Genomic DNA, 14,459 nt, shown 5'->3' on the forward strand with positions numbered 1-14,459 from the left:
CTTGGAGCAGAGTCTTGGCATTGTGTTAATTAGTTTTGCAGGCCGCTAGCTGGACGGAGATCATCAGGGGCATATAAATAATTTTCTCCAATAAAGGAAGCGCATGCAAGCGCATGCAGCTGCGCATGTCAACAACAACTGCAACAACAGCAGCAGCAACTGCAGCAACAGCGGCAGCAACATCGGCTGCAACATTACACAGGCGGCACTTGTCAGTCAAAATCAAAGTGCGGAGCTACTGCTGCATTAACAGCATCATCAGTGAGCTGTGCTGCGGATTTGTGGCAGTGGGGCAAGGGGGAGTAGAGAGGCAGCAAATGCGTGCCGCATGCGCCAGCAGCACCAACAGCGCCAACAGCAAACATCAGTGCAGATTAGAGAAAATGTTTTACTTGCAGCATCTGGCAGGCAAGCGGCAAGCGGCAAGCGGCAACTGTGAGCGTAGTGAGCGGCAAGTCATTTGAGATCGAAACATGTCGATTAGGGAATTTTAAGAGGCGCCAGTTGCCAGTTGCTGGTTGCCAGTTGCCGGTTGCTGGCGCAGGTGGCTCACATCATTCGAGACGTCGCGACGTCTTCGTGGCACCTTGGGGGACCTGCAGCAGACCCAACCGCAATCGCCGCGCTTGCCGCTGCACTGAACAAGCATCTTAATTGCATTTGATGAACTTTGAGCCAACATCTCCTGCCAAATGGCCATTTGCACAAAGAAACGCCGAACTATGCGCACTTTGCACAGACTTTTGACAAATTAATTATCCAAGATGAAAATAAGAGTGGGAATGAGTTAAACTTGGGCGCATATGTGATCGATTCGCAATAGACAAAAAAAAAAAAAAAACAGACTTCAAATTATTGTTGCGGCTTTTATTTAACTAAAGAATGACGTTGGTGTAGGCGACTATAATAATACTCATTTATTCATAGCCTAAGGATGAATGGACATATCAGATAGGACCTTATATGCATGGGTAGGTCTGGGAACTCAACCATATTACAGCTACACTGCATGCTGCTAGCTCCAATGCTGAGTGTCTGGAAGGGTATAAAAACTATGATCCCAATCGAACGTAAGTACATAAAAATATTTCTTTAAATAAGTATATAAATATGTACCTTATATTCTAAGCTAGCTAGCTAACATAACAGCTTAGAAATTTCAATTTCAATTCAATTTCAATTTCAAGTTTCCTTCCCCTCAGTAGCAGCCAAATGACTAAAGTTCATATGGACAGAAAGACGAACAGACGAATAGGCGGACAACTAGACGAGCACAAGGGCAGACAAGTAGATTTCTAGACTAACACCAATCAATTTTCACTTCATGAACGAATCAACAATCATATCTAAATGGATTTACGCTGGCGTCGCAATTTCAATCGATTCCGAAAAATTTCCAGCAGAAGCACAATTGAGGAAAATACGACCATGAAAGCATAGCCGTACCACACATACTGCAGGTCCTGCAACTGCATGGGTTGAAAGTCCCTGCGTGGACTAAGATCCGAAAATTTCAGCTCGCCGGACTCGACCATTTCCGCAAATCCGTTTCTTGTCCAGTAGCTTACAATACCCGCATCAGTCAGCTGCAAGATGAGTCTGGCTATGGGCTGCTTGTAAATTGCGTTTTCATTCACCGGAAATCCAAGGGGAATATTATTGAAAAAACAAAAATCGTTGTGCATCCGAAACAGGGGTCTACTAAAGATGTTCTGCTGAGCATTTACGACGACCCATTTGATGGTTGGCATCATGTAGCCCTGCGAGGTATCCCAGGAGTCACGCATGCGCAAGAACTTGTTAAAGTTGGGCTCGACCAGAAACATGCGCTCGTATTTCTTCAGATCCTTGGCACGTGCTATGAGCTCGTTATACTCCTCCTGCCAGGCGAGTACTTTTATCTTGGAGGCCAAAATATCATCGTAGGTCCGGAAGGGCGCCTCCTTAGGAATGCTGGTCACGAAAGCCGAGAAGTACGAGTTGTACCAAGCAGTAACCAGAAAGCCAAGAACACAAATATGCATGTAGATTGCACGTATTAGCAACGAAGCTCGGCGAACCTGGTAAAAGGATTGCCCCAGAACTCCTCTCAAGCAGTTATCGTGCAGTATAAACTCATACAGCTGCACAGAATAGCCATGGTTCTTCAGAACCCCCGATAGTGTCATTGAAATTACAAAAATAGCGGCCAGAGTGAGCAGAAATGACCCAAGATCGAACACGTTGATGTAATACTCAGCGCGTGGTATGTCCGCCTCCACAGGCAGCATCACACACCAGTTCAACTGCTCGTAGGGATAGGTATACTGCAGCATATCATACCCTTCCGGGAACGTAATGGCCAAAGAGATGTCCACAGTATTGTTTCGCACGGCTGCGACCAGTTCCGCTGATGGAAGCAACGCATCCGGCTTGAGAGGAATCGGCTGCGTAAAAGTGCAATTATATTTCTGCTCAAAGACCTCCATGAAATGACCCAAAGTGCCCTTATACACGATATCTCCCTGTTTGTTATAATAAATTATGATTCGCGGAGTAGCCCCTCCAAGTATAGCCCTCACTTTGAATCCCTTCAGATCCCGCAGACGATCAGGAAAGATGATTGAGTTGGGATCAAACAGGCGCTGCTCCAATTGGTAGCTGGGAAATGGCGAATAGCTGTAGAAGGTGTTTGTTATCTGGAATAAATAATTAATGAGTTAATGTATGTGTATTGGGTATGCAGTATACCTCATAGTCCTCGAATATCGCCAGCACATTCAGCAGCCTATTTTCCCAGCAGTAGGTGAACAATTCGTATAGAAAAATCTCGTTTACTCGTTCCAGTTGCACCATAAATACGACCCGCGAGACGGTCATAACTCTCAGGTTCTTAACCAGTGAATCCAGCAATCTTTTATTCATCTCAAAATCCGTTCCCAGCAAATGTGCCACAGTGAGTATTATATTACTGTTTTTGTCGTACAAGAAGTAGGTAACGCGCTCATCCAGTTGAATCACAGGCGTTTGCAGATGGTCTATTAGACTCTTAACAAAGTCTTGGCCATCATTGAGATCCCTCCACTCACTGTTATTTTGATGTTTCATCAACAACATATAATTAAAATGTTCCTGATGCTTAATGCTTCTCAGCAACTGCAGAATTTCCGAACTATTTGCCTCGCCTGTCCAGCTGATAGTCCAAAGCAAAATAACCCAATGACAGACCATGGCGAGCACGAACGAACCACTGCAGGACACCGCAACATGTCACCGCCTTTTTAAAGGGTTACTAATGATCCCGAGAAACACAAAAAATATGTCCAATTGGTGCTTAACACGCGTCAAAACAAAACCCTGGAGATTACAAGCAAACGATGTTAACACTGCTCGAAGTGAAAGAAACTTATATCGGGGGGCTGACATCAATTCGTTGGATTTTTTTTTTTTTTTTTTTTAATTGGTATTGCATTGTTGTAGATAGTTTAGCATAATTACTTATATGACAGAATCAATATAAAAGAATGTTAAGTTTGTCAATTTTTCAAATCCTATACTATGCAAAAATTAACAGTTAGACAATAAATACTTTCATTACATATTTTTAAATGTAATTTTTTTAACTAGATATTTGTTATTGAACTTAAATTCTATTTATATATACAATTAAATAAATAAAATTAATAAAAAAAGGTTTTTCTTTTTTTTTTTATTAAGCTAAAAAAAAAAAACTGACAGCTCTTCTATAAAAAAAAAAACCTTAAATTTCACACATTCAACTTTACTATTAAATTTTGTGTGTTTTTTTTTTAAATGAATCCATTTTCAATGGGAAATCATAGTAGCATAGTTTTGTTTTTAATTTTTTTTTTTATACCCTGAACCCATTGAAAATGGGAAATCAGGGTATAATGGTTTTGTGAAAAAGTATGTAACAGGCAGAAGGAGGCGTGGCAGACCCAACAAAGTATATATATTCTTGATCAAGGCGACGAGCTGAGTCGATTTGGCCCTGTCCGTCTGTCTGTCCGTCCGTCCGTCCGTCCGTCTGTCCGTCCGTATGCATGAACGCGTCGATCTCAGAAGATATAAGAGCTGAAATTTGAAATTGAAATTTTTTTGCCTAGGTCCGTGTATATCACGCGCATATCAAGTTTTTCTTTATATATCGATACCTACTCCCGATATTTTATTATCGATCAAAAACCTTATCGAAAGCTAGTTATTTAAATATATCTCCTACATCTTTAGAGCTAGAGCTTGCAAATTTTAAATGTAGACTTATATATATTTTATATAATTTCGATTTTTGTTGTAATTTACCCCCCACCCCTATATCCACCCCCTCACCCTCACCTTTGCAAAAGGCGTATTTCAAGTACTAGAGACATGTGCTTTGCAATGTACATACATTTAAACAATATGATTATGTTCTGAAAGTTTTATTAAGATTGTACGTCTAGAAATTAAATTATTCAACAAATAAATTCTTATAATGTTGCACACAGCGCAGCGCAGCCCAAGCGCAGTCGCTGCTTACTGCGGAGTTAGCAGAGCGCGTTCTAATACGTTCGTTTGTATGTATGTGTGTCGAAAAGAAGTACAGAGAGAATATCAGATTAGAGGGTTCAGGGTATTTCCTAGTCGAGCAGTCTCGACTAGAGTCTTCTTACTTGTTTTTTTTTAGTAAGCTGAAAAATTTTGCAGTTACATATGCATATATTATTATTCATATTAAATAGTTAAATTTATGCACATAAAATAATTAAAGAAATGTATTTGTATTTTTAGAAGTTCAAATACAAATTTTTAGAAATCAGGAACATAACTTGTGATAATATCTATGCTTCATCTCACTCTCAGCCAATTTACAAACACTTCAAGCAAGAAGACAAACAAGGATAATACCTGCATAAAAGCAAACCCATATAGAATATATTCCAGATCGTCTAGCTTCATAGCGCGGAATTCAAGTCGCAGACTGTGATCCAAGTATTGCATTACACCAGCTTCGACTAGCTCCGAAAAGCCTTTCAGGCTCCAGTGCGACTTTAGGCCCGTCTCATCCAGTTGCAAGATCAGCTTTGTAATGATATCCTTATAGATTGAGTTCTCGTGCACTGGAAATCCGAGCGGAACATTATTAAAGAAGCACAAGTCGGTGCGAATTCGAAAAAGTGGTTTCCTGAAGATCGTCTGCTGTTCATTGATAACCATCCACTTGCTGGTTGTCGTCATGAAGCCATAGCGCGTGTCAAAGGAGTCGCCCATTCGCATGAATTTATTAAAGCTCGGCTCTATAAGAAACATGGACTCGTATTTCCGAATGCCTGGTAGGAATCTTAAGAGCTCATTGTACTCCGCCTCCCATGCAACTACCTTCAACTGGGAGGCCATGATGTCATCGTAGCTTCGGTAGGGCGGCACCTTGGGTATGCTAGTCACATAGGCCGAAAAGTAGGAGTTGTACCAGGTGGTAATCGAAAATCCCAATAAGGTGATCTGCAGGTATATGGAGCTCAGGTGCATCGAAGCTCGACGCACCTGATGGAAAGATTGTCCCAATACGCCCCTCACACAATTCTCATGCAGTAAAAACTCATACAACTGGACAGAATAGCCCTCCGATCTCAGAACCCATGAGAGCAGTGCTGAAATGATCGACAAGAGAACAACAGTAACCACAAATGCCTGCAGCTCAAAGACATAGAGATAGCAGTCTGCCCGCGGTATATCCGCCTCCACGGGCAGCATCATGCACCAGTTCATGAGCTCGTAGGGATACGAGTAGGGCTGCAATTTGAGCTGTACGGGGTACGTAATGGCCAACGAGATGTCCACAGTATCGTTTCGCACGGCTGCGATTAATTGCGTCGACGGAAGCAGCTCATTCGGCCTGGCTGGCATCGGCTGAGTAAATGTGCAATTGTATTTCTGACCAAAGGCATGCATGAAGTGGCCCAGGATGCCTCGGTAGACTATGTGACCTTGCCTGTCGTAGTAGGCTATGATGCGAGGCATAGCGCCACCAATTGCAATGCGCACACTAAATCCCCGAAGATCACGCAGACGATCAGGAAAGATTATTGAGCTGGAATGAAATACGCGATGCTCCAATTGATAACTGGGAAACGGCGAGTAGCTGTAGAAGGTGTTTGTGAACTGAAACACACAGTACATAAGTTTATGTCTATCTATTGCCCAAATAGTATACCTGAAAGCTCTCGAATATCGCCAGCACGTTCAGCAACTTCATTTGCCAGCAGATGTTGAACAATTTGTGTAGAAGCGTCTCGTTGGCTGCTTCCAGCTGCAGCATAAAGACCACCCGCGATGTGGTCATGTGACTCAAGTTGACTACCAGGGCTCTGAGCAAGCGCTCATAGTCGTCTATATCTGCTCCGATCAGATATAGCACAGACAACACTCGACTGCTTTGCCTGTCATAGAGAATATAATTAACGCGCTCGTCGAGCTGCATAACCGGCGCTTGCAGATCTTCCATTAGAGTTCTCACAAAACAATTGGCATCGAATGGCGCTGCCATAAATTTCTCTGACACAGCAACATTGTGATGTTTCATTAGCAATAAATAATTGAAGTCATCTTGTTTTTTAATGCTGCTCAACAGTCGGAGCACTGTCGAGGTGTCTGCCTCGACTGTTGGCCTGATAATCGAAAGCAGAACCCACAAAATAGTTCGTAGAGAAGTCATTGCCGACTTTGACATATTACTGTCTGACATTGATTGATGGCTCGCGGCTTTTAAAGGATTCGCAATAAATCACAAACTCTGAAAAAGTCTAATTGGCTACTGTTCAAATAGCTCCCAAGAGGCTAGAGTATACCGCTGCATATGCAAATGCATTTCAATTAAGTAAATTAACAAGCATCGTCGTCGTTTTTTAAAGCTGCCTAATTACTCCTTGGAGAAATTATAGTACTATAATAATATTTCATGCATTTCAAGCCATAATAATTGTTGCTAAAACTAGTTATAATTGCTCTACTCCAATTTCTGCTATCACGATCATCAATCTACGAGCTCCATTAGAATGTGGAGCAACTCCATCAGGTGCATGGTGCAGCCTCTCCAGCTGCTCCAGCTGCACCAATCGCAATTAAGGCACTAAAGGCCAGGTCACGCCAATGAACCACGAGGCCATTGGCAATCAACTGGCTAAAGCAGCGCTCTGGAAAAGTAGCTTTGCCTTGGAAAATGCATTTAAGAAAAGGTTAAGGATTTGTACAGAGCTGAAGCGAAATAAATTATCGCTTAGATGAGACGTGACTCAAGCTATAGCAGTCGACTTTGAAAACACCCAAAGATATAATTTAATATATATTCTCAGAGCAAGCTTTGGACCGGGTTTCGAATCAACAAAACTCAAAATTATTTTGGCTGATAAAAATTATGACGACAGTTAAGAAAATATTTATGGAAATTGTAAGAGCTTTACTCTTCTGTTGCATCTTAAGTCTTCTGATGACAGACTTTGCAGCATCCCAGGCCAATCTGTGTAAGTGTCAGCTAAGGGAGAGTTCTCAGTGAGAGTTAACAGACGTGTTTACTATTGTGCTCTTCAATTATTCTTGTTTTCTTAGTTAATTATTTTTATTAAATTTCACATAATTGCGGTTCGGTTGTATATAGCAAATATCTATATTATCCTGTGCAAGGTTGATCCGTTGTTCACTGCGTTTTTAATAATTTGCTTTTTTAATTTGTGAAGCTTTGTGTGCAGTGTTCATTAGTTTCATTATTTGCATTTTTGCTTTAGTGTTTCTATTTGTTGGCGCTCTCCCCAGTTCACTCTTTCTAAGTTTGTGTGAGTGTGTGCATAAGTTGCTCTCACTGTCTACGGTTGTTGTATTTGCCTCTCTTGAATCTTTGATTTTTGTGGTGTGCAAGTATACTCTCTCGCTGAGGACTTTTGATCTGCTCCGTAACGGCTGTTTTTGTTGTTGACTCGCTCTCTCAACATATATTTTCGTTGCGCTCTGTAACGGCTGTTTGTTGTTGGACTCGCTCTCAACACATTTATACCTCTCTTTGTTGTGACATTTCTGTTTACATTCAGTAATTTTGTGATCTATCCCGATTGCCAATATGAGTTGCTGCAAAAAAGCTTGCACTTTCAGGCAAACAGTTGATTCTGCACAAGCGCAATTTATAAGTTGCTGGCTGTGTGATAACATGATGCATACTAAGTGTGCAGGTCTTACTGGGCGTGAATATGACAAGATTATGTCTACTACTAAAGCTGGTAGTGGAGGCATACGCTGGTCTTGTCCGATTTGTTTGGAAAAACAAATAAACTTTTCTAAAATGTATAGTGCTGTGAGGTCTCAGTTTTTAAAACTGAAGAAGATTTCTATGCAGTTGACCAGTGACATGGCTGCTGCTGAGGAAATCTTAAATCAGTACGGCTTTGAAAGTCCCTCTCTCTCAATTGGATACTCCTTTGTTGTCGGTAACTCCTTCTGTAATAGTACCGTCACCTAATTCGCTTGCTCCTCCCTCACCTTGCGCTTCTGTTTTGTCGTCGGCTCCCAATTCTCTAGATCCTCCTTCACCTTGTCCCATATCTGTTTCTCCTATTGACGCTTCTATTGAAACTCAAGCCCCTGTCCCAAATTTGGATGCTACTTCTATTGTTGCTCAAACAAAGAGTGACAATAAGTCAGCCTCTCATAGCATTACCTTATCTGTTGTCTCTCCTAGAAAGCAAGTTTTCTTATCTAGGCTTTCATCTGACACTACCATTGAGGCAGTATCGGCTTTTATCTCAAATAATACTGATTTATCAAAATGTACGTGGCTTAAACTCAAAACTTAAAAGTCTTTTCTTGCATAGTTTCAGTGTACAATATGATATTATCGCTTTCACTGAAACATGGCTAAGTAGTAATATTCATAATAGTGAAATTCTTTCAAGTAATTTCACTATTTATAGACTCGACCGTTCGTCGCGCAGAGGTGGTGGGGTGTTAATTGCGGTTAAGTCCATTATCCACTCTGAATTGTTTACCTTTTCGTCCCTTTATGATGTGGAGATTATAGCGGTTAAATTAACTCTGCCATCGTGCTCATTATACATCACATGTTCTTATATCCCTCCCTCTTCTGATGTACAAGTTTATGCACACCACATAAATTGTATTAAACAAGTTAATGAACATGTAAATGATAGAGATTGTCTTCTTGTGTTGGGTGATTTTAATATTCCGAACACTTCTTGGTCTTCAACTTGTAATGCAAATTACTTTATTCCGACAATTGATCACTATCTTTTTGATGAATTGTTTAACCTGTCTATGTTTCAGATGAACTCTATTTCAAACCATCTTAATCGCACTCTTGATCTTGTGTTTGTTAATCATGATTTGCTAATTAATGTCGCGAGATCAACTCCTTTCTCCTTACCTGAGGATATATATCATCCCACTTTAGAGGTTTTATTAACTATCGACAATCCTCCCTCTAATACTCCAATGCCTTCTAAACTTAGTCGCTGTTATCGTAAATGCAATTTCGTTTTGCTTAACGAACTAATTAATTCAACAGACTGGTCTATTTTATATGAGTCGGTTGATATTAATTTAGCATCATCGTTTTTTTATTCTACCTTAAACTCTATTCTGGATGTTTGTGTCCCTCTCCGCCGTATTTCGCCAGTTTCAAATAAGCCACCTTGGTTCACCAAAACTCTTTCGAACTTAAGAAACATTAAAACTAAATGTTTTAAAAATTACAAAAAGTCTGGTTCAAGTATTGACTGGTCCAAATATTCCATTGCCAAGTCAAACTTCAATCTTTTAAATTCTAGCTGTTATGAGAATTATCTTACACGTTGCAAACGTCAGTTTACTCGTGATCCCAAACAATTTTTCTCATTTGTAAACTTGAAGCGTAAATCCTCTGGTTTGCCGTCCTCATTTGTCCTTGGAGGTGAAAAAACATGCAATGATCAGGATTCCTCTGATCTATTTGCTGATTTTTTTCAATCCACTTATTCTTCTGCTGATCTCTACAGCAACTCATATCCTTATTCTCTTCCTGAATATGGATCTATAAATACTCCCAAAGTTACTGCATCCTCTCTGGCTGCAGCCATTAAGACATTGAAATCATCTTTCTCTCCTGGTGCTGATAATATTCCTAGTTGTGTGATTAAAGAGTGCAGTGTTTCTCTTCAGTCACAATTACTAAAATTGTTTAACTTGTCCTTGGATACTTCTGTGTTCCCTTCAATTTGGAAAGAATCTTTCATCATTCCCTTATATAAAAAAGGTGGAAGATCTGATATTTCCAATTATAGAGGCATCGCGAAATTATCTGCTATTCCGAAGTTATTTGAGAAAATCATAACATCGGCCTTGCAGCATTTTTGCAAATCGATTATTCAACCATCTCAACATGGTTTTGTTCAAAATCGATCTACGTCCTCTAATTTACTTGAGTTCACGTCGCTTGTTAATGACAGCTTTTCCAAAAAAATGCAAACCGATGTTATTTATACGGACTTCAGTAAAGCATTTGACTCAGTACATCATTACATACTAATTCTTAAGCTTGAACGCTTAGGATTTTCACCCAGTCTTGTCTCTTGGATTTCATCCTATTTAACGGGTAGAACCCAAAGAGTCTTGCTGAGAACAGCTATGTCTAAACTTATCTTTGTTTCGTCTGGTGTACCTCAGGGTAGCCATTTGGGCCCATTGCTCTTTTCCCTTTTTATAAATGACCTTCCTAGTTGTATCTCGTATTCCACTATATTTATGTATGCTGATGATGTAAAACTTTGCCTTCCATACTCCAGGGCAAATGGACATCTTCACCTTCAAGATGACCTAAATGCATTTCAACTTTGGTGTGTGGCAAACCAGCTTGACCTAAATTGCTCAAAGTGTATGACAATGACCTTCAGTCGTACCGTTCCTCTAATTGTTGATTATAAAATTAGCAATAATTCCTTACGACGCATCTTTACAGTCAAAGATCTTGGTGTATTCTTTGACTGTAAACTTAACTTTAATCTTCATATTTCTACCATAATTAATGAAGCCAAAAGTGCGCTTGGCTTTATTAAACGTTGGTCTAAGGAATTTAAAGATCCTTTTATTACCAAGCGCTTATTTACTTCGCTTGTGCGTCCTATCCTAGAGTATTGTTCTGTCGTATGGTCTCCGCAACATAAACTGTATCAGGATCGTATCGAATCGGTCCAAAAACAGTTTCTTCTCTTTGCCTTAAGAGACCTTAGATGGGACAGTAATTTACGATTACCGTCTTATCATAGTAGGCTCCAGCTAATTGATCTTCCATCGCTAACCAATCGCAGAACAATTTTAGGAATTGTTTTTCTGCATAAATTGATTAGTGGTGATATTGATTCGTCCTCTTTGTTGGGTCGTCTAAATTTTTTTGGTTCCGTCCCGAGCAACTAGACACTATCGTCCGCTTCATTTACCTGTGTGCACTAGGGATTATTCTTTGCACAGTGCGTTTCATGTTCTTTGTGTTAATTTTAATAAATATTATCACGTTTTTTCCTTAGAGCTCTCTCCTCCTAAAATAAAAAGTGTACTATCAGCTTATCTTAGGGAAATCACTCACAATGCCCAGGCATAAGCATTGGCATACGCTTTTGCTGCTAATGTTGTGTTAGTGATTTCTCAATTCTATTCTTATACTCTATTTTTGGCTCTTCCATTACTCTTTTCTTTTTATTATTTCTTATTCTTTTTATTAACTTTTCTTGCAACTTCTCTTATTACCGGCCTTTTTCTTTTTCTATACTTTACCTCTTCTTATTTTATTCTTTTTTATTATTGTTTTTTTTTTTTAACTCCTTTTATTTATTTATTTATTTTATTTTATTTTTTTTTAATATTATTATTATTTTTTATTTTTTATTATTATTTTAAGAATTATTTTAAGTATGCTAAATATTGTTTAATAACCTACATTTTAATATTTTATTTTTTTAAGTTTTCTTACTAACACTTTCTTTTCATAGCTTCAATAGTATCACTGACCATATTTGGCTGTGAGACGTGGGCATAGCCGGCCGGACTGGCAAATAAAATACCCCCATCGGGTTGGTGTTACTATTGAAATTATATCGTGTACTTTGTATAGGCTTTTTTAAATTAAAATTGACTCTCATTTTTGTCAATAGCTTTAAGAAAATAAATAAATAAATAATAAGGGAAATCAACCAAACGCTAAATATGCCATTTCAGCTCCATGCATAATGATGACTGACCGCGGTCCATGCAAATCCAACTACAAAATGTTTGCCTATGACAGCTATGATCAACAATGCAAAGAGTTTCAGTACAGTGGCTGCGGCGGCAATCCAAATCGCTTCAGTACCTATGAAGAGTGTATGAGTGCTTGTAAGCCCACAATCAAGAGAAACCTGACAAGTGAATTTGACTTGGATGAAATAGAAACTATTGTTATCTAAGGAACTGAAGATTATTAGGTATTGAATAATCACGCCTGACGGAGCAGTAGGAAACAAAAGACATGCAAATGCTAACCCGTTTCTCAACCAAAAATGCAAACTTGGATGTCCGATAGGCTATTCATACATATAATATGGTAAATAGGCCGACAAAGAGATGAACGAGTGGAACAGTCGGGTGAAGAGAAGATGGTAAATCACCTCAACTTTTCGCCTTGATCAAGAAAATATATACTTTATGTGGTCTGCCACGCCTTCTTCTGTCTATTATACAGCCAGTTTTTTGTTCGGGGTATAATAAAAAATCAAGCTACCGTATAATACTGATACAGATATCAGACGAATCTTCATTTCACTTCAATTTGACATAGCTAATCGGAAATGCAGTTTGGTATTGCCCCTCAGCGGATTCACTTATCACGCGTCTACCCCGGAAATGCGATCCGACTCAGCTGGCAGCAGCTCGCCCGGCCTGTAGACGTGTTTGTTGTTGTAGACTTCGCCAACAGCGCAAAGGTTTTTGTAGGTTCTGTCGCGTACCTTGCACAAGGCGCCAGCCTCAGCCCAGGGTCTGTAGATGGGCCTATTCAGCATGTTGTCGGTGGCAAAGGCGCAGACTAGATTGAATTGATGGGAAATGCCAGTGGAGAATCGCATGCCGCTGCAGCCGACGTGCGTATTGCGGTCCGCCATGAGCAGCACTGCCTGACGCACGGACCTGCGAGAGTATGTTCGATTAGAAAAATCAATTCAGATTGGTTCACGCTTACTGACGGCTTAGGAAATTCATTGGTCAGGCTCATCATCATGGCCCGGGTCACGAAGCGCGCGTCCTCAAACCAGCCGGCGAGTAACTCCTCCGTAATCTCCGGCACCTTATGCAATTTAACACTGCCCGTATAGGTGAGTCCGTCGTAGATGCTGCCAATGGTTGTGAACTCGGGCGAGGACATGCAGGGACGCGGATATAACCGGCACTTCTTCATATATATGATGGCAAAGTTCTCCAGCTCCCGGGACCAAGCCATACGCGCCATTCGTCCGGCCGGATACAAGCTGCTCGTATAGCCCAGAGCCACCTTGTTGCGAAAGCTGTTGAACAGATGCAGCAGGTGGGCCTTGTGCAAGAACAAGTTGACCATCTTGGCATCTGGAGCGCATGTGGTGCTCATATTCATATTCTGCACAGCAACAGGAGACAAAAGCAGGAGTTAGCCACAGTGCCTCATAATACGCATACATACTTTGCTACTGTGACATCCTATATTCCTGACGCCACAGTGCACGGTCTTGCAGTAAACATCCGAGGGAATATCTGCTGTTTTCTGGGCTGCCATGGCCAGCCCCAAAAGACACAAATGCAGCGCCAGTGCTAGCTGTTGATAATTAACGGAGGACATGTTGAGTCGACGCCTCCACTGGGAATTATAACTGAAACACAATGTGTAGGCGTATTTTTATAGATTTCCATTGCTCTGCCCTTGCGGAACAGAAAGCAAAACACCTGTGAAACCTTAGCCATAGCATATGAACAAACACTTTCTTTGTTTCCCAACTGCCATTTCACATGAAAGGTATTAGCATTACAGAAAACTAGCTTTATAATTGTATTACCTTTGTTGTTTTAGAAAACAACGCAGCTCAACATTTGCAGAAATGTCTGGTAGAACGAACGTTTTTGGCTTTGACTAGTTCAGTCTGAGTTCTTCCACTTGTCTCTATCACACGCATGTTCGACCTTGGAAACAAAATGTATTAGGGTGCACCACATATGTATTTGTAGGTGCAGCATATAGTTAACAAATAGTAAGGCCTGCACGACTGCTTAGCATATCAAATACAACAATTTAAGAGAGCTTACTGGATCTATAGCCTACAGGTTACACTCTGCAGAGTTTCATGAGTCAATAAGCTCATCTTAGATATCGGTCACAGAGATTTCTATAGCATGTCAACAAGCTGCAAACGTGTGCTAGTATTATATTAGTATTTTTAGTATTATTA

The 14,459-nt window shown here is 40.3% G+C and overlaps 4 protein-coding genes across 4 annotated transcripts; 1 reads left to right on the top strand and 3 right to left on the bottom strand.

Annotated features, from left to right (window-relative positions):
* Positions 1-1,333: 1,333 nt before the first annotated feature.
* LOC6575283 lies at positions 1,334-3,538 on the bottom strand. Its single transcript, XM_032728244.2, has 2 exons — positions 2,731-3,538; positions 1,334-2,678 (listed from the first exon to the last, which is right to left on the bottom strand). Exons 1-2 carry the CDS (start codon positions 3,208-3,210, stop codon positions 1,347-1,349), a joined length of 1,812 nt encoding a protein of 603 aa, XP_032584135.1. The 5' UTR covers positions 3,211-3,538; the 3' UTR covers positions 1,334-1,346.
* Positions 3,539-4,752: 1,214 nt separating this feature from the next.
* LOC6575284 lies at positions 4,753-6,527 on the bottom strand. The gene is made up of 2 exons (XM_002001261.4): positions 6,194-6,527; positions 4,753-6,141 (listed from the first exon to the last, which is right to left on the bottom strand). Exons 1-2 carry the CDS (start codon positions 6,524-6,526, stop codon positions 4,828-4,830), a joined length of 1,647 nt encoding a protein of 548 aa, XP_002001297.4. The 5' UTR covers position 6,527; the 3' UTR covers positions 4,753-4,827.
* Positions 6,528-7,310: 783 nt separating this feature from the next.
* On the top strand, positions 7,311-12,788 carry LOC26527909 (isoinhibitor K). The gene is made up of 2 exons (XM_015167911.3): positions 7,311-7,499; positions 12,229-12,788. Exons 1-2 carry the CDS (start codon positions 7,394-7,396, stop codon positions 12,453-12,455), a joined length of 333 nt encoding a protein of 110 aa, XP_015023397.1. The 5' UTR covers positions 7,311-7,393; the 3' UTR covers positions 12,456-12,788.
* On the bottom strand, positions 12,767-13,889 carry LOC6575285 (antigen 5 like allergen Cul n 1). The gene is made up of 3 exons (XM_002001262.4): positions 13,700-13,889; positions 13,230-13,636; positions 12,767-13,173 (listed from the first exon to the last, which is right to left on the bottom strand). Exons 1-3 carry the CDS (start codon positions 13,853-13,855, stop codon positions 12,873-12,875), a joined length of 864 nt encoding a protein of 287 aa, XP_002001298.1. The 5' UTR covers positions 13,856-13,889; the 3' UTR covers positions 12,767-12,872.
* Between the last annotated feature and the right edge of the window lie 570 nt (positions 13,890-14,459).

Source organism: Drosophila mojavensis, unplaced genomic scaffold (genome assembly GCF_018153725.1).
Source record: "Drosophila mojavensis isolate 15081-1352.22 unplaced genomic scaffold, ASM1815372v1 contig_231, whole genome shotgun sequence".
NCBI classification, from domain to species: domain Eukaryota; kingdom Metazoa; phylum Arthropoda; class Insecta; order Diptera; family Drosophilidae; genus Drosophila; species Drosophila mojavensis.

Bases quoted from the DNA above. Each gene is read 5' to 3' on its own strand.
- LOC6575284 (XM_002001261.4), bottom strand. From the start codon at position 6,526: ATGGCAGCGCCATTCGATGCCAATTGTTTTGTGAGAACTCTAATGGAA. The intron at 6,142-6,193 runs GTATACTATTTG...TGTGTGTTTCAG, and splicing joins CGATATTCGAGAGCTTTCAG to TTCACAAACACCTTCTACAG.
- LOC26527909 (XM_015167911.3), top strand. From the start codon at position 7,394: ATGACGACAGTTAAGAAAATATTTATGGAAATTGTAAGAGCTTTACTC. The intron at 7,500-12,228 runs GTAAGTGTCAGC...ATGCCATTTCAG, and splicing joins AGCATCCCAGGCCAATCTGT to CTCCATGCATAATGATGACT.
- LOC6575285 (XM_002001262.4), bottom strand. From the start codon at position 13,855: ATGTCCTCCGTTAATTATCAACAGCTAGCACTGGCGCTGCATTTGTGT. The intron at 13,637-13,699 runs GTATGTATGCGT...GTTGCTGTGCAG, and splicing joins TAGGATGTCACAGTAGCAAA to AATATGAATATGAGCACCAC. The intron at 13,174-13,229 runs GTCAGTAAGCGT...ATACTCTCGCAG, and splicing joins ACCAATGAATTTCCTAAGCC to GTCCGTGCGTCAGGCAGTGC.
- LOC6575283 (XM_032728244.2), bottom strand. From the start codon at position 3,210: ATGGTCTGTCATTGGGTTATTTTGCTTTGGACTATCAGCTGGACAGGC. The intron at 2,679-2,730 runs GTATACTGCATA...TATTTATTCCAG, and splicing joins CGATATTCGAGGACTATGAG to ATAACAAACACCTTCTACAG.